The sequence below is a fragment of the Anas acuta genome, chromosome 2, assembly GCF_963932015.1.
Source record: "Anas acuta chromosome 2, bAnaAcu1.1, whole genome shotgun sequence".
Classification (NCBI taxonomy): domain Eukaryota; kingdom Metazoa; phylum Chordata; class Aves; order Anseriformes; family Anatidae; genus Anas; species Anas acuta.
Window position 1 is genome coordinate 108,108,612 of NC_088980.1, and position 27,460 is coordinate 108,136,071.

General features: G+C 38.5%; 1 protein-coding gene across 13 annotated transcripts in view; it reads left to right on the plus strand.

Annotated features, from left to right (window-relative positions):
• The window catches only part of PTPRM (protein tyrosine phosphatase receptor type M), a 468,093-nt gene extending 441,422 nt beyond the window's left edge, over positions 1 to 26,671 (plus strand). For all 13 annotated transcript variants that reach the window (XM_068671589.1, XM_068671590.1, XM_068671592.1 and 10 more), the window contains 10 exons: positions 5,211 to 5,327; positions 9,483 to 9,637; positions 9,931 to 10,066; positions 10,740 to 10,889; positions 11,357 to 11,530; positions 13,581 to 13,712; positions 16,848 to 16,973; positions 18,779 to 18,942; positions 21,260 to 21,395; positions 25,769 to 26,671. In XM_068671589.1, the coding sequence (XP_068527690.1) occupies positions 5,211 to 5,327; positions 9,483 to 9,637; positions 9,931 to 10,066; positions 10,740 to 10,889; positions 11,357 to 11,530; positions 13,581 to 13,712; positions 16,848 to 16,973; positions 18,779 to 18,942; positions 21,260 to 21,395; positions 25,769 to 25,822 (1,344 nt within the window). In that variant the 3' untranslated portion in view covers positions 25,823 to 26,671. The remainder of the gene's footprint in view (positions 1 to 5,210; positions 5,328 to 9,482; positions 9,638 to 9,930; positions 10,067 to 10,739; positions 10,890 to 11,356; positions 11,531 to 13,580; positions 13,713 to 16,847; positions 16,974 to 18,778; positions 18,943 to 21,259; positions 21,396 to 25,768) is intronic.
• Positions 26,672 to 27,460: the final 789 nt, after the last annotated feature.

Here is a 27,460-nt window from a genome sequence, read left to right on the forward strand (position 1 = left end):
CACTGTTATTTAAACTGTTCTGTAGGAACTACAAAGTATATTTCACAGCCAGCTCACATATTAATTCAGTAATATTCCTCCTATTCCAAACCTTTAAGTAAATGAATTACTGTCCTGGCTTTCATACTGCCTGTAGCTAGATGTGTCACATTGCCAAATGGCTAAGTATACAGCTTCGGAAGTCACAATTTGTGTTCATTATCTATCTACTGCCTGCATTGTTTGTTATATTTAGAAGTAGCGAGAACAACTTTCCACCTTCATTTTTAATTCTTATTTTCCCACATTAGACAGTTTTGCTGGGAGATTTGGGAGAGAGGGGGGGCAGGTCAAAGAAGATAATCATATTCTCCAAATTTCTCAAATTATTAGTAAAATAAACATGTTTAGAACAATTGGACAGTGTACCTTGGGATGAATAGATTAAATCAGAGCATTTTCATTATGTCTCTGGCAATCACCCTTTTTATCTCATCTTGTGATGAACATCTGTATTTTTTGGCAACATGTTAGGATGTAAATGTGGGGTGTATCTGAACAAACTCTCAATTATAGTTCTGCTCAGATGAGATTTCAAAATTATGTTTTCTACTTTGTGGCCGGTATTTACAGTTATGATAGCAACTGTGTGGAAAAAAAAAATCTAATGCATTTAATATTCAGTTTTGGATTCATGTATCAATTATTTAGCTAAACCTTCTGTTAGTAGTTTTTTTGTAAAATATGTACCAAATGTTTATAAAAAGGGAAAGAGATTCATCAAGACACAGTAGCTAAAGCTGTGCTAAAAAGAAAAAATGAACAAACATATGTTGCCAGCAATGTTTCTCATATTTGATGAATAAAACCATATTCTATTTTGTTGCAATTGTCTTTCCCTGTACAAACAAAAGCCCTGATCCAATAAACATTTATAAGTGTGATTTCAGTTTACACTATTTAATCTGATTTTTTTCTTTAAGACCCTTTCCTCTTTATTTGAGAATCCCTGGAGGGGATAGGAAACTGGTCTTTAAGCATTTGCTTAACTTTTGGCTCATCAGGAGTCCACAGAGTTCCCATGTCTAAAGCTCAGCACGTGCAGCAGCATTGCAGAACAAGAGCCAAAACCAAAAGTAGGAAAAAAGCTCAATTTTAATTTTTTTTTAAAAAGGGGGGAGGAAGAAAAAAGTTGTTGTTTTTTTCCTCACAGTGAGTGAATCAGTTAGTGTTGGTCTGTGGCTACGACTGCGGCTCTGGCACCTTTCCCACAGCTGTTACAGCCCCAATTCCACTTGGGAGAGTTTTCAGGAAATTGTGTTGTCATGGATCCTTCTGCTCTGCTCCAGTCTGCTCCATGCCCCAAATCCCCTGTGCAGTACTGTATCCCCTATGGGCACAAGCTGCAGGAGGCTATAACTTCTGTGCAACATCCCCCCAGTGCTTCCCTAATTATTCCATTGGATCATCTTAAATAAAGTTTTAAAAAAAGGGGGAAACAAATCCAGCAGTTGAGGCATAAGAAGGTGGGGACTACTGTGCTTTTCTAAATTGGTCTTTCCAAATGTTCCCGGTTCTTAGTCATAATCCAGACTGTCTAGACTTACCAAGTTAGAAACAGGCATGTTTTCCTTCAAGGCTGAGCAATTTAATTCAGCTAGGGTGTTGTGTTTTTTTTTCCCCTGATTGTTTATTTTGCTAAACTGGAATTGTTTGAGGATGGCAGGCACCCATCAGAAAGAAACAAGGCTAAAGTTAGCAACAGAAAGACGTGCTGATGAGTGGTGCTGTTACCAGGACCACCGCAGCAGCTGTTTCCTCCGTACGTGCGTTGGCCGTGTTTGCGTGGTTCATGTTCCACCTATGGAAAGGATCACTGAGCAGGCAGGAAGAGGAAATTGGCTCCAGAGACGGGGTGCTCAGAGGGCTGCTCCAGGCCAGAGGCAGCATGAGTCGCCTTATTCTGCATGCAGAGTAAAAAAACTCATCTTTAGTCGTAGGTGGGAAAGCCCTGTTTCAGAGAGTTCCCAGCAGTGACCGTAAAGGCTCAGTTTGCTGGCCTAAGGGATTTGAACAATGTCAATTGTCTGGATTCTTTTGACAATACAAACAAAACAATGAGCATTCAATGCGTTTCACTTAGCTTCTATCAGAGAGTTTTTGGAAATATGTCTAAACAGGATAAGATCTGAATAAATATCAAGTAGACGCAACAATAGATAGCAGTAGCAGCTACGAAACTGCTTGCAGCAACATTTAATGCTTTTAAAATGGTTGTTCATTGCTTATCGCTGATAGATGTGCTTGGGAGGGGAACACGCATTTGCCAACGATCCTGAGGTTTAGGGATTGTCCCTCAGTGTGCCAAGGGGCCCTTGGCTGATGGAAACCATCTTCTGCAAACTGATGCCCTGCCTGGTTTTGTGCCCTTCAAGCCTCTCCCTGTGGAAGGCAATTGTATAACCTGGTGTTTGCAAATTGTCCTGCAACTGTGCTGAATACCAGATGAAATGTGAAGAAAATAATTGTATTTATGTATTTATTCATTTATTTGTAGCTGATACTAATGTGGTTACTGGGTCTGAAGACAGGCATAGAGAAATAAATAAAAACCTCCTTGTAGCTGCCTGAACTTCAGATCTGCTCTCAAGGAGCTTTCCCTCAGCTCTGTAAGCAGGAGTGAGCTGTCAGGATGCTTGTACAGCTCCGTGGCTGAGAGCCAGGCCTCACAACCAGAGTGTTATGATGAACTCTTTTACCTGGGAAGGATCCTGATGTAGGGCTGTGTTTTTCCATCCCTAACACAGTTTTATTCAGATTTAAATTTTATCCTGCTAACAAGTCAGGAGAAGGGTCAGAGCTACTTTGCCCTGACAGACTTCTGAGGCTATCAGCTAATGTTGCCTGTTTGCTGTCCAGACACTAAAGAAGGGTTATAGGTGATGATCAGCTACATCACTAGAAACTACTGTGATAAAGCACTTTCTTCTGCCCAACAGGACAAGGTTCAGCTGCATAATCCTTTATACACTGAACCTGGATTTGGTGTAAATAAATCACTTGAATTGTGCTTTACAGTTTTCACTGTATGCTTATATGTACATACTTCAGTTTTATCTTTTATTCATGACTAGACATGGTAATAATCTGAATATTTTGGCATGAAAAGGGGTTTGAGAAATGTTCTAACAGTTATGAAGTTTAATTTTTTGTTTTCTTTTGCCATTTTCCATCCAAATTTGAAGTCTGTGTTTTGACCCAGCAAATTTAAGTGTATATTTAAGCAAACCTGTGGATTTACATGTATTGAAAGATCAGTTTTAAATTTTCCCTTCAGTGAGAAAGAGAGAGAAAACGCTGCAAGCAGCAGATGTGTAACAGATGCTACTCCTAGCCCATACTGCACTACTGGACAATGGCCAGGTGCAGTGATGATAACATAGCTATTACCGTGATACAGCAGAATAAAACAGATACAAAAGCAATGTGTTAGCTTCCCCACCCACCGTCTTGCCCACCCAAATGAGAAGGAGGAGAATATTCTTAACTGTGTCAGCTAACTACATTGAAATATTCAATCCCCACAACTGCCTGCTTTAGGCAATAACAGAGTCCATGCTTCCTTTCTGAACATGCTAAATATTGTGAAGTTCATCCCATCTAGATCACACCAGGGCGCAGAAAATCTTAAATACATTTTGTAAAAGCCACCTTCTTTCCATCTGTGACACAGACTTGGGGGTATTGGTGGATGAAAAACTGAATATGAGCCAGCAGTGTTGTGTTTGCAGCCCAGAAAGCCAACCATATCCTAGGCTGCATCAAAGGAAGTGTGGCCAGCAGGTCAAGGGAGGAGATTTTCCCCCCTCTGCTCTGGTCTTCTGAGACCACACCTGGAGTACTGCGCTCAGCTCTGGGGCCCCCAGCACAAGAAGGACATGGGCCTACTAGACCAAGTCCAGAAGAGGGCAAGAAAGATGATCAGAGGGCTGGAGCATCTCTCCCATGGAGACAGGCTGAGGGAGATGGGGTAGTTCAGCCTGGAGGAGAGAAGGCTCCAAGGAGACCTTATAGCAGCCTTCCAGTACCTGGGGGCCTACAGTCCCTCTGGGGAGGGACTCTGTCAGGGAGTTTAGGGATAGGACAAGGAATGATGGCTTGGAAGTAAAAGAGGGTAGGTTTAGATTAGATATTTGGAAGAAATTCTTTACTATGAGGGTGGTGAGGCACTTGCACAGGCTGCCCAGGGAAGCTGTGGATGCCCCATCCCTGGAAATGTTCAAAGCCAGGCTGGATGGGGCTTGGAGTAACCTGGTCTGTTGGGAGGTGTCCCTGCCCATGGCAGGGGGGTTGGAACTAGTTGATCTGTAGTCACTTCCAACCCAAACCATTCTGTGGTTCTATGATTTTGTGATGTCCATATCCCAGGAAAAGTTTGCCAAGCGCACACAGCTCCAGAAGCCAACTGAAATCAGTGTGTGGGAAAGGGGGTCATCTCACCTAACATTAGTCATCAAGACAAACACCTAGACTAAGGCAGTTGACTAGACTCTTTTCATAGTTAACAAAAATAAAGGCACCTCTAGAAGGTATTCATCCTGCTTCTCCTAATTTGAGCTAAGTGAGATGAATCCCACCAACAGTGTTTGGGGTCATCTAGCAAATTGGTGTTAAAGCCGAGACGTAAAACTCATCTCTTGACTTCATGTGTTGAGTTTTGCCATTTGAACTCTCAACAGGTCCTTCAGAAATTTAATCTGAGCAAACAGATACTTCTCTGACGGTAGAGAAGATCCTTCCTTTCTTAAAAACACATTTTCATTTTAGAAGGCATGAGGTATTTTTGAAACAAATCAACAACAAGAGACAGGGGGAAAAGGCTTCTTGTGGTAGTCGTTCCTCTACATGTACACCCTTGACGCACCCTCAGTTGGAAAGCATGAAAAATTAACAGTTTCTGTAACTGAGTTATGCACAATATAAGTATTTCTTGTGTTCAGTACAAATTCATATTACTTTTCTAACCACAGCACAAATCTCACCTGCAACACAAAAATGCTGTCTTAAAAAAATGAGCTAATGTCCCTTAAACATGAATCATTTCCACATGTAGAAAGTGTGACTGTTTTGCACATGATTGTATTTTAAAACATAAATCACTGCAAAGAGTACAGAAGAGATTCAGTATGAACCTTCTAAAATAAATGATCCTTTTTTTTTTTTTTTTAAAGGTTAAATGCTGCAAATACTGGCCAGATGACACAGAGATATATAAAGACATTAAAGTTACCCTAATAGAAACAGAACTCCTCGCTGAATATGTAATTCGAACATTTGCAGTAGAAAAGGTAAGTTTAGAAATTCATTTTTTCTTAAATATTGTGGTATCTGCCTAAGTGACTTAGATACAGATTCAACATGGGAAAGTTGTATTTGTTACCTGACATTCCGGTTTTCATAGCTATTTTTTGGGTAAACGCCTAGCGCCCTCTTATGGTACACTGTGTTTTTTCTTTAAATGCAGCCACTTTTCTGCGTTTTTTCATCACTCTTGGCCCCTGCCTGAGTTAGAAAAGTGATGTTCCTTGTGTAGGAAAAATCGAAGCCTCCCTCCCAGCAATCAATTTTAAAACACATTCGTGCTGTTTTCCCATCTTATGTTCACCACAATCATTTTCTGTCTGTACCGGAGGCTACATGCACCATTATTCAGAAGTCCATGGTTGTGAATGCAGTGATCTGTTGGACCAGAGTGTTCCTGGTCAACAGTGAGACATTTCTGGAACAAAGTAGTATGTCCTCGAGGCAAATTCATTTGTAATGCAGAATCCATCTTTATGTACAGTTCCAATCAGCATTTGGTATTGCTGTTTATTAGAGTAATGTCATGTGTTTGTTTGACACTTCATAGGTCTTGCAGCTCTCTCAAACAGCTCATACTATATGGACAATATACAATTAACAAATAGGGTACCTGCTGAAAGTGAAAACAAGCAGGGTTACTTCATGTGGAAGAGTATTGCATTTTGTGTCGATTCAGCCTTTTTATTTACAAGTTTCATTAAAGAACAGAAGTGTTTTGATTGTGTGTATCAAGACATATCTGAGCTGCAGAACAAGGAGGAAATAGCCTCTTTAGAAGACTTGGTATTCCTAATGGCATACTGAAGTAATGTTGCCTCATGAGTAAACTTTCAAGTAACTATATTAGAAAACTCCCTTTGATTTCATTGCAGTACCTGGGATATACTGCTTCTCTCTGATGATGGAATAGTATTCAGTTGTGGTGCTGAAGAACTTAATCTTTAGCATCAAAGAATCCCACAGCCAGGTAGATGAAACTGCCAAAAAGATGGCCCAACAGGGTCTCTGTACACACATCCATTCACAGTAACAAAGGAATTAGGTTTTTGTCCTGTTTTATTCTTCAATCTAATACTTAAATATGCATCAATACAGCAACCCGAGGGTAATGATAATAGAATTATGCAGTTTGAATGAGCTGAAATATTGTATCATGTTTACCGCTATACATATTGTACATTGAATTCACTCAAGTCTGTTGTTTCCTTGCATTTAGATATTTTTAATAAACAGATGAGAAAGGGTGGCTATACTTTGAAGTAGATGAGGCACTCGTTGATTTCTATTCTGCAAATTTTAAGCCATGCTTTGATGTTAGCTTTTCACTTCTTAACTAGGACTGGGAAAAAAAGACCTAAAGGATTTTACAGTTGATCATAACCAAACTGTCTTGAATAAGTGCATTAAAACAGATAGAGATAAAAGACGCTAAACATTTTATTTCTTAAAAAAAAAAAAAAAAAAAAAAAATCTCTGTCTGAAAAGATTTCACTTAGACACTGCTTTTTAATAGTTGGTATTTTTTTAGCAAGCCTCTGAAAGCAGTGCTAGTGTGGTTTGAGTAAAGTACATTTGTTTTTACCTTACTTTCCATATTTTTTCACACTTTTTTAACTTCAGGAGGATGGTAGTGCAGTGCAAATTACCCAGAAATGTTTTGGAATCATCATTCTTGCATGTCTTCAGAGCTCAGCTAGACAGAGGCACTGGTGGCCTGTTCTAATGTTGGCCAAAGACCCACTCTGAGCAGGAAGTTAGACTGGAGACCTCCAGAGGTCCCTTCTGACCACCTTTCATATTTTTGGGTTGTCATTCTTATACCTGCTTCTAAAATACAATTTCAGTTGATTAGTTTGGAGATAAATTGTTTGGTTTTCTTATTTTTATCTTTCAAATGGCTCTTTGGTAATTATAGAGGAGTAGGGGGACAAAACTAAGAAAACCAAGCATGAGTTTATACTCTGATTCTGGGGAACACTTCCTAGATGTGCTTTACATTGTACACATAAGCAGTTCATTTGGAGTTACAGCACAACAGTTAGCTCAGATGAATTACCCAAATAGTAACATACAACAGCACCATAAGTATTTGTTGGATTAAGATCTACGTTTTTTAACATCCTAGGGTTTGTTAGCAATGTACACCATTTTCTGTTTGTTTCAGCTGAAAGAAAAAGTGAAAAATATGATCTTTCCAAGCTGAGCATATGCTTTTATGATTCATGCAGTTGTGCTGCTATTTTGGGTTTTGAAACCAGCAGGGAAGCTACAGACATGAAAATCATTCTTTTGTAGGTATAATAAGCAAACTCATTATAAAAGTACCCTATATGCAAAATCTTTTCTAAGTTGCTGAACGTTACCAACAATGATAGACAAAAATGCAGTCAACATGACAGACAGCATTTTCAAAGCTAATGCACAAGATACACAGGACATATTCTGATCTGTGCAACAGCTGTGCACATTATTGGGGGGGTGCATTTTATATCTTGTAAATTGCTTGAAAATCAAGACTTTCTACAGCATGAAGGTTTTTATAAGGTATTCTTTTCAGTCCTCGATTTACATGTATATAGTCATGTCATGGCTTTTTTTTTTTTTTTTGGCTTTTTTTTTTTTTTTGTATGGGATCTTTGTTTCTTGGGGAATTGTGGGCAGTTGTTGTGGACAATATAAAAGTGTTTGGGACATGGATAGGTCACCTATGCGCAGGTATTTACAGACTTGGAGGCCATACTTATATTAGCCAAAAAAAATGATCGTTAATTAACACACTAAAATCCCCAGAATACAGAGACCAAATTGTATTTGAATGTGTTTGTTAAACAATCCTAAAATACAAATTACTTTGTTCCTGAGCTTCCATATGTTTTAAAATTGTTCTCTAGGATGTAAGGCCATTTCTGTTCCAAGGACGTGTTCTCTTCATTCCACACCAGTGTTGCACATTCTCTTTGTCTTCTCCCTTTCTGGCTTTTCTGTGCCACTGTTTCCATGAGACATGAGAGTGAACAGACTCCTACTCCGACCAGGTGCCCAGCCTGAGCTGTCAAGGCTCCAAGATACACCACAGCTAACTCCACTCAAGTAGTGCTGGCATGGCCAAAATTTCTCAGCCATTGAAAATCCATGACTCTTTCAGCTTGCATACTAGCAATAAATTAGGGAGTTTATATTACTTTATTACACAAAGAAAATTAGACCTTTTATATGCAAACCAGATCAAGACAGGAAATACATCTTTAAGAAGAAAAAGTATAAGCCACTGGTTATTAATATCATTGACATTTAGTCCAGCCTAGAGATGATATGTCATAATTTTGCTGTTTGCTTATGAAATATGTATGATGGCCTCTGGTCTGTAGATTTCTAATGAGAATGAAATACCAGCAGCTACATTTTTAGAGGGGGAGGGGGAAATACAAGCACTAAGAAAATCATACTTAGCATATACACCTTTAATATCCAGACTGCTCCAGAAATTCACATGGGAAATCACTTATACGATCGGCTCCTCATTCATACCTGTCTCACCATATCCATATCCTTGTAGACTGTGGTAAATCACTTGCAGAGTGAGCATGTGGAGGTCTACAAATGCAGCCCCTTTGACTGGAGGTGCAAAAAGGTTTTCTTTACTATTCAGCTGTTTCTTTCAGAACAATGAAGGAGACAAAAGATAAGGAAAATTATGCTGAAATTCTGGTTCCCTGAAGTCAGCAGCAAAACTCCTGTGGAGAGCAGTGGGGAAAAAAATTCATCTGTGCTAAATGTTCATGGCCTTGTTGTTGACCTGTTTGTTGATCATGGCATGCATCTTAAGGTTGAAGTTTTCAAAGCAAGCTAGTACTTAAATATAGAGATGAGCCTCAATCTTGTTGCTAGAATTTTCTAATCAACCTAGTGATAAATCACTCCATTTTCTTGTAAGGCTTTGAAATCAGTTGATATGTAACCTTTGAACTTGCTTTCCAGCTAACAGAAAGCTCTCCAACAGTCTTGTACAGATATGGGTATTGGTGGGGGGTGGATGTTTCTCAGCAAGGCTCAGGCTTTAAAAGTTACATTCTTATGATGTCTCCTGTCCAATTTATTACACATTCCAACTTGCTTTTCAACCCTTATTTTTTCAACAGAGAGGAGTTCATGAGATTCGAGAAATTCGGCAATTTCATTTCACTGGCTGGCCAGACCATGGTGTACCATACCACGCAACAGGCCTGCTGGGATTTGTACGGCAGGTCAAATCCAAGAGCCCGCCAAATGCCGGACCTCTGGTTGTTCACTGCAGGTAGGCAGAGCAGAAATCCCTTCATTGTGTTGTCCAGTAAACTCAGAACATACTTCTGCTTCTCCTGTGCTGTGTGATCCCCACACAGGTTGCTGAAGCCACTCTACTCACAATAACTTAAAACCTGAAGTACATAAGAATGGGTAAAACTGATTCTGAAACCCTGCAAATGCCTGAATGCAAGGCTTGATTTCAGCAGTAATCCCACTGGTCAAATACCTTCAGGAAGAACCCTGGCACTTAACGTTTTCCAATAGACTGCTGAACATTAACTGTACTCTTCTTTTATTTAGTGCTGGTGCTGGCAGAACTGGGTGCTTCATCGTTATTGACATCATGCTGGATATGGCAGAAAGAGAAGGTGTTGTAGACATATACAATTGTGTGAGAGAGCTTCGATCTCGGAGAGTCAACATGGTGCAAACAGAGGTATTGTTAATCTAGAATATTGCCTTACATTTTGCAATAAAAATTATTATTCTAGCGCATAAAACTAGAGCCTGTTTGTGGTAAGCACTGTCCAGAAGGTAGTTTATTCAATCACATACAGGAAAATAGTTCACACGTAAATCTGAAGAACTTCTGTCCTAACCAGGGCACAGTTATGCTGCATTTAAGGTTGTGTTTGTTTTAGTTTGTTGTTTGTTTGCTTTGTTTTTGTTTAAAAAAAAAGTTTTAAAATGGTTTTTAAAAAATGATGGTTTAAAAAAAAAAGTTTTACATTTTTATAAAAAAGGGAAACTCATGAGGGTTTCCTCTCCAGAGAGGATTCCTTCTGGAGTTCTTCTTGTTGAGGCTCAGTTATGTAATAGTACCTACAGAACTGTGCAAGGGAGTGAGGAAACCAGAAACAGTCCAAGTTCATTACATTACTGCACTTCTGTTTGTAATTGTAAATAGTTTCAGTCAATCTTTCTATATTCATTTCTAAATGAATGGGATAAAGTTTTGTGAATTGCTATTGTTCTTTCTGGTCTTGCTTCAGTGCCTGCAAAGTCAGTAGGAATTAATGGGCTAACAATATTAGTTGTTACTTTTTATTTACCGAATTACTAATAGCATTATCTCCCATCGTCAGTAATTATTTTAATTGCTTTACCAGGAACAGTATGTATTTATCCATGATGCTATCCTGGAAGCCTGTCTTTGTGGGGACACATCTATTCCAGCTTCTCAAGTTAGGTCTGTTTATTATGAAATGAATAAACTGGATCCTCAGACTAACTCCAGCCAGATCAAAGAGGAATTTCGGGTAAGTTGTGGCTAGCAGTGCATAGAAGCTACACTTTTCAGCTATACTAAAGACTTAAGTGCTGACTTATAACTAAGTGAATTTGAGGCCAACCCTTGGGGGGAAAGGCCACAAAAAAGGAAAGATAACTTGTCACTAATTGCTATTGAATTATGCTAAATCATAAAAAATTCAATGAGGTAGTAGTAAAATCTTCATTTTACTCACAGGAATTATGTCAATTCCTTCCGCTGTCCTTTCTCCAGAAAGCAGAAAGGTTACTCTGCAGTTATCTTTGTGGTTGTTTTTCAAATATGTTTGTTTCCAGGATTCTTGCTTCCAAACCTTGCTGACTGTGATGTGTTTTCATTTCTCTGCATATTGATTCCCGCTGAAACTGAATGCTGACTTGATCTATTCTTAAATACTTGGGGATGCTTTCACTGCTGTGTTAATTTTTCTGTTGTATTGTTTACTCTTTTTGAAAGACTTTAAATATGGTGACTCCAACGCTGCGTGTGGAAGACTGCAGCATAGCACTTTTGCCAAGAAATCATGAAAAGAATCGCTGTATGGATGTTCTGCCTCCAGACAGATGCCTGCCTTTCCTCATAACGATAGATGGGGAGAGCAGTAACTACATTAATGCTGCACTGATGGATGTAAGTCTCCACTACATCATTAATAACTAAAAGGGGATAAGGAGCCCTCCAAACTGAGCAATGCCCGAAAGTGGAGTCAGCACAAGGCTGAAATCCTTCTAGCTCATTTTCCAAAAACATGGCACAAAATCTTTAAGCTCACAAGCACGTTTAGGATCCCACATATGTTATGTCAAAGCCAAGGTTCCAAAGCCATGCTCAGATAGCAAGTCAGGGAGTTTTGATGAATTAGATGTATCTAGATTTCTCCTTAGTGCTTGAATTTTTAACCATCTGGCCTAGGAAAAAAAGAGTTACCTATTAAAACTCTAAGGCACTTAAATGGGATAATAAGGTTTCCAGCAATATTTCAGTTCCTTTTGTTTCTAATTTAAACAGTAATTAACAAAAAAAAAATTGTCTGTCAGCACAAGATAGTACACAAGCCATTACTTCAGTCTTTCTGTTTATTTCTGTTTGAATGAATGGTTCCTCTTCATGTGTGTGTGGATTTTTTTCCTAATGCATCTAGAGTAATTCTAATCCTGCTAATAGAATATCAGTAAAAAGACACTTAAACCTCCTTCAGAGTCTGTAGATATTTATAGCCTATCTTTGACAATTTAGAGCTATAGTAATTATGGTTGTCACACACACATAAACAACAAGAAAGCAGAGGTTAGAAAAGAATGAGCACATTGTAAATGGCCTTTTTGAAAAGTGAAGCTAGAGTAATAACAGTTTATATCATTTTTTGCCTTTCTTTCTTTCCAAGTTCTCAAAGCATTTTCCTAAAATAAGCCTAAGTTCAAAACACTCCTGTGAAAAGGTAAATGTATTATCTTTATGTTTATCTATTTAGAGAAACTAAGAACAAAAGTTTAAGTGATTTCTCTTGGTTCTCATCATAGGTCAGTGGTATCTTCATATTAAATGTTGCTTCCTTGATCTGAAATTTGCAATCTTGCAGTTGAAGTGTCTTCTTTCCCAGAGAGTTCAGTGTGGGTTTGTTCTGCAAAGTACTGCTCAGGAAGAGCAGTGCCTCGGTATTTGCTTTGAAAACACTTGCCTTCTTCACTCTTGAAACAATGAGCTGGATCCAAGAGTGTATCTGTGCAAAAGGCTACAAGGAAGGGTGACTTTCTACCCAACATGCCCTGGTCAGGCTCCTGAAATATACCCACACTAAAGGAAAAGAGCAGACATTTGTCCCTCTCTCTAAACTCTCAGTTTCCATCAGTTTCCACCTCATTTATGAGCCTTTAAATATGGTCACTTCAAGTAAAAGGGGCAGCAAGCATGGTTTTCATTATCCAGGATCTGAATGTTTGAAAACATTGCAGGACTCTGAAAGATGCAAATAGCTGATCAGTTTGCACCTCTGTTGCAGTACAACTTCATTTCAACACATGTAGAAGCTTCCCTGCCCTCTTTGAAGGCAATGACAACCCCTCCCAACAATTGCCCAAGATGGTCATGCTGGCCTTTAACACTGGCAAGGACATACCTGAAAACGCTAGTATGAGAATCACAATTTAACAGTTCCACCAACAGCTCAGTCAATGACATACTCTGGTACTAAAAAAAAAGAAAGAGCACAGAAATGCATCCCCTGGGTATCTTCACTGCTGTTGCACAGACCAGAATTTGAACAATGTTTCTGAAAAATAACTAGATATTTCCTTTCATAGGAATCATTCAAATTAACAGCTCTGTGCAGACGGCCAAGATTAATCTGTCCATTAATAGCTCAAACCAAAACTGTAGCTCAAAATGTTGTAGAGGTTGCATTGAAGGCAAAATCCTCTGATGATTTTATTCTACGCCTGTGGCATAAAATAAATTCCAGAAATATAACATCTGCACAAGTTATGTTTTGCCCAAATACAGTTCATTAATTTTCAAGTACGTAAGATCTCAGGAAAGAACCAAAAATAATGTATGAATTATATTGAAAATAGGAATAATGCTTTCAGTCCTAAAATTTGGGGGCTCTTAAGGGCATTCTGCTAAACAGTTGTTTTTTTCTCTTTCCATTCTTCTCTTACCATTTCTTGTTATTTCTTTGCAGAGCTATAAACAACCATCAGCCTTTATAGTTACACAGCATCCGTTACCAAATACTGTCAAAGATTTCTGGAGACTGGTCCTAGATTATCACTGCACTTCAATAGTTATGCTGAATGATGTGGATCCAGCACAAGTAAGTTCAAAAACTGCTCTGTTCAACAGAGAAGTTCCAGCGCCTCAGCATTGCAGCACGTGTGCGCTTCAGAACAGCTTGAGGATGTAATTAGTTTTATAAAATAACATTAAATACTAACATACTAAAAAATTGATTTGTAGCTTACGGATACACATTGGGAAGGAGGAATAAATCAGAACATCACATCTTCTCCACCAAAATATTAATGCACACACACATAAATGCATGCACCCATAATTTATTCTGATAGCAAAACATGCTTTGGGAAGAGCTGTTAAAAAACAAAACCATGTGGTTGTAGATTTCTGGCTCAAGCCTGAAACACACTCATAATCAAAAATCGTAAACAGAAGCCAACAGCTACTCATTAGCTTGCCTGAAACAGGTCAATGACCTTGGTGTGCTTACCAGGAATCGGTGTTCCCAGCTTGAAAATCTGTGTTATGTTTGACACAAAATTACACTGTTAGCAAGAAGATAAGAACTGAACAAGATTGGAGACTACGCATCCTTCGGAAGAGGAAATGGGACAAAGAAATGCATGCTGGAATGTAATTACTTTACAACAGAGTTGTGCATGCTGTACATGTTCTTTAGAAAATTGGAAAACCGTACCTACTGGATTGGCAATTTAATCACTAGCATTAATCACTAAGCATCCTAGCGCCTGACTGCAACTGTGCAATTCCAAGTTTTTATATAGATATAATTGCCTTGGTTTCGAAGAATTGCACTGGCCCTCTGCTGGATTAAGGTGGCAGTAATCTAGATCCTTAATATGTAAATGTTCGCTAATTTTTGGTTAAAATAAGAGCAATTTTTTTTTTATATAGCATACTCCATGTCATTTTTGTTCTTGATATTATCCAGAATCTTTTTAGTTTGGTGGAGTACTGTTCATACATAGAAGACTGCTTCCTTTATTTCTTTTTAACATGAAGAATTTGTTTTAAAAACATACTAATCTCCAGTTTTGTCTTTCAAAGGAATGTGTAGGAATTCCACACACTGTTTTAGAGACTGAATTTCTGATTTCAAGCCTTTAACTGTCTACAGGGAGAAAAATAGAAATGAAAGACAAAACTTTTATTCATGAGTCTAAGATTATTTTCTCAGTGAATAAGGAAAGACTCAAGGGAGTCAGACTGCTAGGGACTGCTGAACAGAGTTCTTTTAATTTGTGGGCTGTGTTTTGAATTTACAATAGTTCACGGCAATTTCAAGCATTTATTAGCCTCACAGGCTCTTAAAAGCTATTGGGATATGCAGTTAATACACCTGCCTCTGCAGTATGTTAAACCTTTTTCTTCTAATGTGAGTAACAATCTTTTCATTAGGAATAAATCTCAAAGCCCTCAGAGCAAACACAAGTGGAAAGAGGGCAGAGTTTATTAAAAACACACATTCAGATTTATTAATAATTACTGTTATCATTATTATTAATGTATATATGAAGTGTTTACATTTCTGTTTAGATATTACAATTTATGTGGATTGTTATGCTCTATTGGGAAATTAAATTCAACCCTTCACAGTGACTCTGACTTAAAGAGAGTCGCTAGCATCACATGCATGCAAAATGCTCAGACCTAAATGCTTTTGGATTTCTTTAGAACTTGAAAATCTTGGCTTTCTAAAACATCACTGGCAAACAGCTCTGCTTATTATCATTTAAGCATTTTTCAAAGATCTGTTTGAACAGTATTCCTATGTATCTGAAAGATGTGTACGAAATTGTGCATATGTTAAATGATGTGAGCACTGGCATTTGCATTAGCTGTATGCATGTCAGTATTGTATTCTGCTATCCTGTACACTAGTGTATTTCAGAACAAAAAATTGTGTAAGGTTTAGGCAATATTTGGAAAGTAATTTGCTCAGCAGACTGAATCAAGCGGGGGGGTTAAAATAAATGAAAATAGATTTTCCTACTAGAAAATTCTGTTTTTAACTTGTTAAAGTGAACTCCTGCAAATCAGATTCTGTTCTCTTTTTAATTGATGTAGTAAATGACTATGTTTTCCTAAAATGTAGTCATTTCCAAACGGCTTTGTTGAGGAATAAGTGTTATAAGAAATGCAAAACAACATCTGGAGGAGATATGATTTGTCAGCTCAGCTCTGGATCACCAACAGCAATGCAGCAGAATGAAGACCACAGCTGTTTTACCGAATGAAATAAAGTTGAAAATATGAGATCAATGCTTCTGCAAGCAAACAAAATTTCATGAGTTCATACTTAATTTCGGTGAATGCTTGCAAAAGCTACATGCTTGAACTGCTCTGGATATCCCTGGAAATAAATCATCAGGGTTTTTATGGAAAAAATTGGAAAACAGAGTCTAGCTTCAAGTAATTCCAAGCAAAGTGTTGTTTTAATCTTTAAATTATTAAGAGAGAGGATAATTGGCTCCAGGATGGAGGCATTGTGGTTTTATTAGACACTAAAACTGTGCAAGATAATGCTAATGTTAATTTGTGATCTTTAGATAACTAGAAGTAATGTTTTCTGAGCGCTAAGGAAAGCATAATTACTATTTTCAGGTGGCGTTTGTAAGATGAAATTAAGCAGTTGCTGAAAATTCAAAGCAAAGCTTATATAATATATATAAATGCCAATATCATCAGTTGCTCATGAAATAGGTGTGAAAGTTAGATCCTGAGTTCTGAGAATTGATGTAGCCTTTGTAATATAAAGCCCACATTCTGATATAGTTTGACTTATTATCAACTTTGGGGGATAGTTAGAGATACCAGGCCTTTGGTGTTGGGCTTTACGCTGTCTCTAAGATATGGTAATATTTGACAGCATTCCCCTGTCCTGTCATGCAGTATTGAAGAATTGATGTTGAGTGTCAGAAATGTGCTACTCCAAATAGCAGAGAATGGAAAGTAGAACAGCATGCAATTGCATGGTCAGTTAAGTGAAAAGACATTTGTTTAAACTTGTTCTGCACAAGTAAAATCAGAGTGCTTTAAACTAGTGGAGGATGGTGCACTGCATATTTTGTAAAGATAATGTGTAAGAATTTCTGCAATAAATGTAGCACAAAAAATACCTAGAAAAGTATATTGAAAAAGCATGACATTAAAAGTAATTAACTCTGCTTTTTGTGTTTGTGGTCTTCTGTAGTTGTGTCCTCAGTACTGGCCAGAAAATGGAGTACACCGACACGGTCCTATTCAGGTGGAGTTTGTATCAGCTGATTTAGAAGAAGACATCATCAGCCGGATATTCCGAATTTATAATGCGGCCAGGGTAAGGATGTTACTTGCAAGACAATTCTGCATCAGTATTTGAGTTGGCTGTCCTCAAGTCACACAAAAAAAGAAAGTCAAACTCACATAAAACCATTCGCATTTTTCAGACTACTTATTTGAGAGCATCAATGGGATAATGGGTCACACCATTATCATTGGGAAAAAGGCCTTGTGTGTGTAATTACAAAATTTTTAATGAATATCTCAAGTGCGTGAAATGCAAATGGAATAAGTGCGGTATTCAGATAATGTGGTAGCCAAGAAACAGTGCAATCAGTGCTGTTTTAAGAATTTTAAATTAGTCATCTTGCATATTTGCATCCTGTGTCATGCAAAGGCCGTGCACCAATACCAGGCATGCTTTTCAACACCAGTCTCAGGCTTTTAGTGAAGATCTTATCCCACTAATCACATTTATCACATTTTATAATAGAAGTAAGCACTTCACAGGGCCAAGTAAGTTCTCATATCCAGCTTTTATGCTGCTATAAAGTTGACAGAAGAATCATCTCTTTAAGCTGAGTGGGGAAAGAAGATTCAGCCACAGACCAGGTAGCTCTTCCCATCCAGTTGCAGAGAGCTTTTGCAATGGACTGATATTGGTCACTGAAGAACCATAGCTAGGAATAAGCAGCACTCTACTCAGAAACATCGGGAACTGCCCTGCAATCCAGGAGCTGTCAGGACAGTGAGAGAAACGCCCCCAGAAACACTCCCAGCAATACTAATGTCCAAACAGGGGAGCAGACTGTAAGCTTCAAGATACATCTTTTGTATTGTGAAGGCCTTGCATTGCCAGTAAATGTGGTAACATAAAGCCACAGACTCCAACAGTGTTAATGGGAGCTTTAGCAGGCGCTGGGCCTGGCTGATGCCATCTGGGGAGAGAGGCATTCAGCTGAAAGAAACTGGCCAGGAAACCAGTAGAGTCCAAATTTTGACATAAAGCAGACAAAAACCATTGAAGAATACATCTAATGCTGCTTCCACTTTGGTTTATTCCTTTATTGTGTTAATATTACATTCTCTCTATTACCTCTTACTCTAGAGGAAAAACCGTACTGTCAAAATTTCTGTGCATTGCTCATTTTAAAAGTGGCACTAAAATGCACTCACGTTGCACAGAAGTGAAAGTAGCAAATCCTAGGCTACAAAAACAGTTTTCACGTGTGTGTTTATTATGCCCTTTTCAAAGGACTGTAATTTTCTGCCACCAACACTTGTTCTATGCTCCTTTTTTATTTTAAATCACCATAAAGCAACTGTTCAGTAACATCTCACCAGAGGGGTTCTGACTATTTCAGTAGCACACAATAAAGTAAAATGTAGTTAGGTTTTTATAAGCAGGAAAAATCTGAGGGTTTCGTTTGCTTTTTAAGATATTTCCTACTTCAAAATAATCTTGAGAGGTTTTGACCTTTCTGTAAAAAAAGACAGAAGCACGCAAACATTCTTCAAAATGCTGAAGCATATGAAAAAAAAAAGAGGTTATATAATTGTATTGCAGTGCTCTTTCCTGCTATGATATTAATTAATTATTTGCTTGATCCTGCAGCTGTACTGTTGCTCTCTTCTAGACTATTTGTATAGCCCTCTGTTTAAAACCTCTTGTTCTAATAGCTCAGTTGGAAATTAAAAGTCATAACTCCTCAAGGGCAGTTGAAATTGCATTAGTAGTTTGTCAGCGGTGATCTGCTGAACAACTTTCCTCGCGGATGCAAACACCTAAATTACACACCATTTGAATAGACCATAAGTAATGCTGTTCCTTCTTTTTCCTGCTCATTCCCTGAATCCCTACAGCCCCAAGATGGCTATCGGATGGTGCAGCAGTTCCAGTTCCTGGGATGGCCCATGTACAGAGACACGCCAGTTTCCAAGCGCTCCTTCTTGAAGCTCATCCGCCAGGTGGAGAAGTGGCAGGAGGAGTACAACGGGGGGGAAGGACGCACAGTTGTACATTGTTTGTAAGTACTGGGAACAGATGAGAGGAAGTGGGGGAATGCCATTATCATAGCATTTGTGATAGGTTTTAAAAGATGTGTGAGAAGGTGAAGAGGTATTCATCAGGAACTGAACAAATAATACAGTTGCTTATTAAAAAGTTTTGAAGACACAAGGGATTGTACGTTTTTAATGTAGATTCATGAGTTTCTCTCTCTATCCCTTGGTAGACCCCTGTGAAAAGAGGATGGGTACAAGTTAACTCTATTTTATATAAAGATGCCCAGTGACTTTTGCAAATGAAAAAGGTGTGTGTTTGTTCCAAGTAAATCAAAACTGTACCTTCAGAACAATTAAATTTTATTTCTACAGGTGAGGAGTGTATGCCAGCTACAGTTCCTTAGTGGAAGAAATAAGTAGTATAGGAGGGAGTGATACCTCTTCCAGACATAAGTCACAGAAGTAAAAGTGTTCTGATAGACCAGTTATGATGAGCCTTACCTTTCTCTAGTAATGGTGTATATTTTTGTCCTTCTGGTACCTGTGTGCTCTACTGGTACAGATTCTCATCCACCATCCTGCCTTGTGATACGGCTCTTTGCTCTCAGCAGTATGCAGTCTTTTGAGACTGAGTCTTCAGTGCTTGAAGTTATATCCCTCTCCATAGAATCCTTTCTCATAGAATCCTTTGGGTTGGAAAAGACCTCAAAGATCATCAAATCTAACCTACCACTGCCAAGTCCAACATTAAACCATGTCCTCGACCACCACATCTACACATCTTTTGAAAACCTCCTGGGATGGTGTCTCAACTACTTCCCTGGGCAGCCACTTTAAATGCCTCACAACCCTTTCAGTAAAGAAAATCTACTTAAAAGGTGCTGCCATGATGAAGAAGGGACATGTTAGTGGGAAAAGCACATGCCAACGTGCTTTCAAAAGTTAGAACCCAAGAGTAGACGATAACTTCCTGAATTTTGGTTTGCACTTAGACAATGTTTCAACTATGGAGGAAAGTGTATTAGTAATTCCCACTATCGCTGACCTTGAACAAGTCATTGCTCTTCAGTTTCCCCATCTGTAGAATGGGGATAATAATACTTTCATCAAAGAAGCATTGTGCAGTGTGATTAATTAATGTTTTGAGATCTTTAGCTGAAAAGACCCTTTTGAAGTGCAAATTACTGTTATCTCTGAGGTGGCTGATGATATTAAATAGTTGTACAACATCACACATGCGTCACTTCCAGGCAGTAAAGAAAGAAAAAGCTCTAATATAATCCTTTTAAATGACTTTATTTTAATTAAAATTCTCAAAGAGTCCCACAATATCGGGCAATGTTTTGGCAGCGGAGAGCATTCTTTTCATACTGCCTGGATGTGACAGATGTGCGACGTTGTAGCTTCCTTTGAAAATCAGCCATTTGCGAAGCTGGTTTGAAAGACCTGCTACCTAACCAGGCTGCGCTCTGGTAATTATTAAGGTTTATTATTTTCGGTGAAGTGCAGCCTAAAGATTCTGATTAGAATAGCTGTAGAAATAATAGGGTTTCCAGAAAGAAAGAGATTATCTCAAAGATTAAAAATAACCGGGGATAAAGTATTATTAAATGCTGTATTTGATCATGCATATGAACACTTGTGCCTGGCTTCTTTGTTAGCAAGTCACTTTGGGTTCTTATCCTCTGATACTGTGGGTGGAGACGGAACACAATCACTTTCAGAAGCAGTCATTCCCATGCACCCAGTCCCTCTGCCTGCCGCTGCAGGGTGAGCGCATCAGCCACCGGGACATCGCAGCACCGCCTTGTGCCATGCTGGAAGCACAGCCACCAGAATGGCTCGTAGGCAGATTGGACATCGCTTTTGCTCTTCCTCTGAAACACTTTTGTGTCCAGGAAGAAGGCACTAGGGTCAGAAATAAAATAACTTAAAAGATACGCTTTCCCTATAATATTTCTAGCCCGATACTCATCACAACCCTATGCATTAACAGTGCATAGGGGCGTTGAATTGAATCTAAAAGTACCTCGTCCTTATTTTAGCAGTCTTTTCGTGCTGCCTCAGAAGTTCACTGAAGAGAGTGGCACAAAATTCGTCCATTCAATTACCTTCAGGCTTTCAGCCTCCTGGATTCTGAATGATAGGTTGGAGATCATTCAGCCCATTAATTCCAATTAAAAACAGTGCTCTGCTTAGAGTTCAGCTGCCTTTAGGGGCGTTAATGTTCAGTGGCTTCTCCCTGGTGGAACTCATACCTTCTGTAGCCATTCCTGGTGTTGTAAGAACTTGTAATATGAAGTCAATTGTAACTGAGCCGTTTTATCACTTTTATTGTAGGAACGGAGGTGGCCGCAGTGGGACGTTTTGTGCAATCAGTATTGTTTGTGAAATGCTTCAACATCAGAGGGCTGTTGATGTATTCCATGCTGTGAAGACACTGAGGAATAATAAGCCTAACATGGTGGACCTTCTGGTATGAGCTTTTTAACTGCACCACTAAATAGGAAATGTTCCTTTTTCTCAGAAGACTCAGTCAGATTTCCAAGATTTGCAGTGGGAGTTGTTCACAAAGCAAGCAAGTCATTTTCAAAGGGGATAATGAAGTCACTTCACTTGTAAGAGTATTTTTACACTACTTTCTTCCCAAGGAGACTTTGTCTCTGTTCATTTGAATTTTTTAAGAGTTTTAAACTTTCAGCCGAACATCCTTATTAATTTTCTTTTCTAGCAGGCTGAGCCAAGTGGAGAGCAGCCCTTGCAAGGGGTAGGAATAATAGTTATGTAAAATGAAATGCCAGATTTTCAAATTATGTATTTTATAAATAGCTTAATCGCCTAATATTTATCAAAGCCATGAATTTCAGTTTGACATCCAGAATATTGCATTTAATTATGGTTGCTCTATCTCATAGAAAGATTAAAGAAGTTCAGAAACAAGGGGCCATGTGCAATTATTTTCTTAGAGAGTATTTTATGGGCTTTTTTTTTTTTTTTAAATGGAGAATTGCTGAAGTGCCAGCTGCTACGCCACAAGAGCTGCGGAACAGCTTAACGCAGCAGGTTCTTACGCTCCAGTGTGTACTTCTGTACTCAGAGATGGCTGAAGCATGACAACATATGCTGATGCCTGGACCATAAAGACACTGTTTAGCGACATCTTCATATAGACTTGGCTGCTTGAGAGGCAGTTGTATCTGAGTTAGCATCATAGGCAGGAGGAAGCAACATCTGGGCAGCTTTAGGGATGCTAAACTCATCTGAACTAATGTTGCAAGTTTTGGTTAAACAAGTTTGGGTCATCAAGACTGTTATATTTCATCATCTCTTCTACAGAGTGGCTAGGAAGGATGCAGGTAGCATCTCAGAGCTGGTCTAATATCTTGCAATATTAGGAGAGATCCCTCCCTGTCAGATGGGTTGCTGAGATCTGGGTGTGAAATACGGGGCAAAAGGAATTTCTCTTGGGAAGTGTGAGACTTCCAGGCTCATGTGTAGGTGGGTAGGACCATCCTCTTCCCCATGTCTCATGGAAGTCCCATGGAAGAATGGCTACCACCTCATCCTTCTTCGCAGTGGTCTCATCTAGGCTACCTGTGAAGTTAGCCCTTCCTTCAGGCCTTTTTCTAGCCAGGCTTAGGGCAAAAAGCCAGATGCTGCCAGCTGTGCAAAGTGAGGAGCGAATTTACAACAAGCACCACAGGACCATAAATAAGCAAGGAACATGAAACTGTGAATGTTGTATCAGGGAGAAACTATCAAGCTTTCACAATGGTGGGAGGGAGAAGTTTATTTGGCTCCTTTTCCTTTGGTTTGTATTCTCAGGAGGAGAATCATCACGCTGAGAACCATACATTTTTATTTCCTAAATATTAAGAAAAATGTCCTACTTCTTCATTCAGATAGCAGAGATTTGGATAGAGATTTGGCAGGCCTGCTGTTCTGAGTTCTCCCAGAGCTTAAGTCCACAGAACTCACTGATCTCTTATACATTTATTTTATAGAAATAAAAAGAAAATTACCAGTGCGAAGATGTACAGTTCAAGAAAATGCTGTCTATAAATTCCCATTTTTGACAGTTCTCCTCATATAGATTTGTCAGACAGCTGTCTCCATTCTTCAGTAAAGATTTTTTTTTTAATCAAAAGCTAGATATATTATTTTAGAATATAAAAATAACCTTTAATAAATTGTGGGTGGTACTGAGAATATCTGGATGGTAGTGAGAGGCCTTGTAAGGCTTTTTTACTAGGAGACTTCAAAGCTCTCAGGAAGAAGAGCAGTATCGTTTTCCTTGTTTTACCAATAGAGGACCTGAGTCAAGGGACAATCAGGATTTTTCCCATTTCCACTTAATCCACTGACACAGCAGAGTCAGAACAACATCTTTTCAGATTTCTTATTTGTAGGAACAAGTTACTTGAATTAGCAAGGGTTCAAAGGAATTTTCACATAGATTGTTTCATGGTAAAAAGGGAACTAGGACACTTCAGTTCTTTTCCTGATCCTGTTACTGACTTTATCCTTTTTGACCTTTATTATATAAATGTTTCTTTGCCTCAGTTTCCACATCTGAAAGAAAAGAAAAAAAGAGAGAACAAGAATATTCATTTACCTTTGTAAAATGCTGTGATAAGAGATGAAATGCTCAGAGTTATAATGGTATTTGACAAGAATAGTTTCAAGACTGCTTTATGAAAACCTATTATACACTTTCTGACCAGATGAAGGGCAACCTTGGCCATCCATATTTAGAAATTCATCTCTTACTTTCATTGGTTTTCCTGCAAGTGTAAAAATTTGAATGCCTCATAGACTCAGTATGGAAAATCTATGAAATTCTTCAGCCATCATACAAAAGTAACACATGGCATTACAAAATGTCCATTACAGCATGTCCAAAGCATTTTGTAGTACATGTTTTTGGATCTACCAATGATGTCCTAGAAAAAAATATAAATATTCTTCTCTAAAGCTAGCTAACATAAAGAAACTTTTCATATTCACCATCAAGTGAATAATAAAAATGTACAAAGGACACACATGAGTGAACACAGTGGGAAATAATAAGATGTCTGCTACTTAGCACAGGTATTGGGTTTACTAAAAATGACAGTTCTTCTGCTGGATCAGTAAAATCAGCATAAAATGAGCATGGAAAAATGGAAATGGATGAGTGGCTGATCTCTTGTTTTGATCTCTGTTATGTGGTTATAGAATAATTGCCATTTGTTTAGAAACATACACAAGAAAAGCAAAAAAGGAATAATTTACATAATACTTATTTCTTTCCTTTCTTCTTTTCTATCTTTTCTCATCCTGAAAAAGACTTAGGCAGTTTATGGAACCCTCAGGATCTTAAAGCCTAACATACATCTCATTCATAACTTAGGCAATATAAGCACCTAGGATTTGTTTTCTTCTAAAGTGACAGCTCTAACAAAAGAACTCATAAATAGTCTGTGCTTGTTTCTGGCGTTTTGATTGCTGTAATATTGTTTGGTCTCTTATATTTTAAGGTAGACTCTCTTTTCAACTAAAATGTGACCCAAAATCTCAAGTACAGGCCAACGCACTTACTCCTTTATAATGTCTTCACCAAAGAAAAGGAGAATATATGTAGGGTATAATTGTATTCTACCAGCTTGGGATGCTCGGAAGGTGAAGACTGAGTGCTGTCCACTCATTAAGTTGTGGTTGTTACTGTATAATAGTGCATGTTCGACTATCATTAATTGATTAAATTTTATAAGAGAAAGAGGCATTTCAGTGACAGAAATAGTCATAAAACTTGGGTGGGGGGAAGAGGGGGAAATATTTCCAAATTGAATTGTTAGAATCCAGAGCATTTTCATTCAGGCAACCCACACCTGCTATTTCTTCCAGCATTTTTGTTTCATTTAAATGCTTGCAGCACTGCTAATGCAAGTAGTAGGAAAAAATAAAAGAGGGCTATGTCTGTGCACACAAAGTCATTAAGTCCCCAGGTACCGCAACCCTTGAAGCTGCACAGTGGACAAGGGTCAGTCAGAAACATTGGCCTCTGTGTGCTGCTTAAGATGTGAAGGGCATGAAGCCACGACTCTTCATCTCAGAAGGATGCAGATGGAGCCTGAATGCTGAAGAAAGAGAATTTCCCTGGGACTGGCCTGGTTTCCAAGCCTTTGCAAATGAAAACAGCAGTTCTGTGCTTGAAGCACAGGACTGGTACCTGGAAACACAGACTGGCTAACAGAAGAGCTGTTAAGAGCCTAACATGTGCATCATCATTAATTGCTCAAAAATTAATTGGAATGAATCCAATTAATTTAGCTCTGGCCTGGTCTCCCTGCCCTACTGCACTGAGAGAGCACAGTATTTCAGTGCAGGTTTGAGCTGCACCTAGAGGAGGAACAGTAAACAGCTTTCGTGCTGACATGTAGCAAGCGTATGAACATCAAAATAAGAGTTATGATCTGGAAAGCACTAGACACTGGGTCTGTTTTAAGATAAACATTTCCAGGGAGGAACTTCAATAACTCCAATTCTGGTAAAGTGCTATGTGAGCATTTTGACAGATGACTGAAGGGTTGCAAGTCAATCTGCTTATGTGTAGTCAATTTTTCTCATACAAGTGTATTAGAGCAGATAACTACACGTCTAATATGAGCAGTACTGTAAGTTACTGTGTGTGTGGTGTCTATTGTCTGGTTAATTTAAAGATTTTCTTATCTGAATATAAATTGGATTTGCAAACTGGTTCCCATTGACCGTAGCTGATAGTAACTAATTTTAACAGAAGAGAAATATTGATCCCCTTAATTAAGTTCCTTCAATAACTGACTTTGTGGTTTTCTTTTGATTTTTCAGGATCAATACAAATTCTGCTATGAAGTGGCTTTGGAATACTTGAATTCTGGCTGATGGCATAAACAGCACAGACACCATTCCTCCTTCCACCACCACAAACAAAGCAAGTCGTTTCATGATATCTGTGTAAATGAGATGAAGACTTCTCAATGTTACGCTTCTACTGCTTTGTATAATTGGCTCTTATTAAGAGCCCAAAGAGATGTTTATAAAACTGCTTGCACTGCCCATTTTCCACTATTAATGCCGCTGCTTGACACCCATATGAGCGTACACCAAACCACATGGCAGTTGTTGAACACTGTATTCATACATAGCCATCGATGTGGTGAAGCAGCATAGTCCTCTGGTAAATAAGAGAGCACAATTATATTCTTATGAAGGAATTTGTACTTTTCTGTTATATTTCGTTGCCTGTGATTCTCAGTTATTGTCACGGCCTAGTGTACATTTCTGTTCTGTGGAGAATGCTGTCTGGCATTTTGATAATATATGATTTTACTTATATTTGTATTCTAACACGTGCATAATAAATGAATCATATGTAGCTTATCTGAACTAATGGAAAGACATGTACCAAATCATGTTAACTTTGTTGACTTGTAATTTCTATCCACTTTGTACCATTTCAGAGAGAGAGTCTTGATAGAAAAAAAAAACGTTAGAAAATGCAAAATACAGGATGCTCAGATTAATATATCCAAAGCTTTTTCATTTGTTTATATTGTAAATATTTTTCGATTTCATCAAATTATTTATTCATTAAAATGAATTTTTTTGTGAAGCACAGTGAGTGACAATCATTTTTATTAAGCCCTGGAAATGCTTACTGTATGATAATGTAAACATTTGTTTACCTTGTATGGATTCTCAGCTCAATAAATGATTACATACATGATAAAATCTCGTATAATTTAATAACACTTGCCATCTGAGTGCCTCCCAGTAAACCTCTTTTCAGATTAATTCCTCTAAATACTGATCTACCTCCACAGCATGCTTATTGTGTGATCTAGAGTTGATCCAGCCAATGGCAAGATGTGCCATGCCAATATATAAAAAGAAGAGGAGAATTGTATGTTTAAAGCTACACATGCACAAATGGAGAACCTGAAAGATGTCCTCTTCAGTGAAGAAGAGATGTTGGGCTTGCAGTACTCAGCCTGGTCACAGTATGTCAGTGCTTTGTGTTCATGGACACAATGTGGGAAGTGCAGCAATGGAGCAGCAAGAAAGGGGACTGAACCAGCACTGTCCTTTGGATTGCAGATCTTTCTCACCCAGCAGCATCAAGGAGGCACTGCAGACAGAACAAGTGCTCGATACTGAAACTTTCCAGAGCTGTATGGAAACCCAATGCAAGGAAGTTGCGGACTGCGCAGTAATTTCAGCTCTTAAAAAGATCATTTTAAGATGCCATCTGGGATGGGGGCAGCATCTATATAAATGTATCAAAGTCAAAATGTTTTGAGAGCCTGTAAATCTAAGGGATCCAGCCTGGATAGAATGACTCACAGCTTGTCAAGTGCCAGTTCAAAACCACTGCAAAATTCAGATCTGAAGGCATGAGGATTGGCTTCCTCTGCAGCTGGAAAGCCTATCTGTTAAAAGAAAATTGCTTTTAAAATGTAGCTGACAGCTACAGGCCACTGCTATGAATTGCACAGAGGTATTGAGGACCTTGGGAAAAAC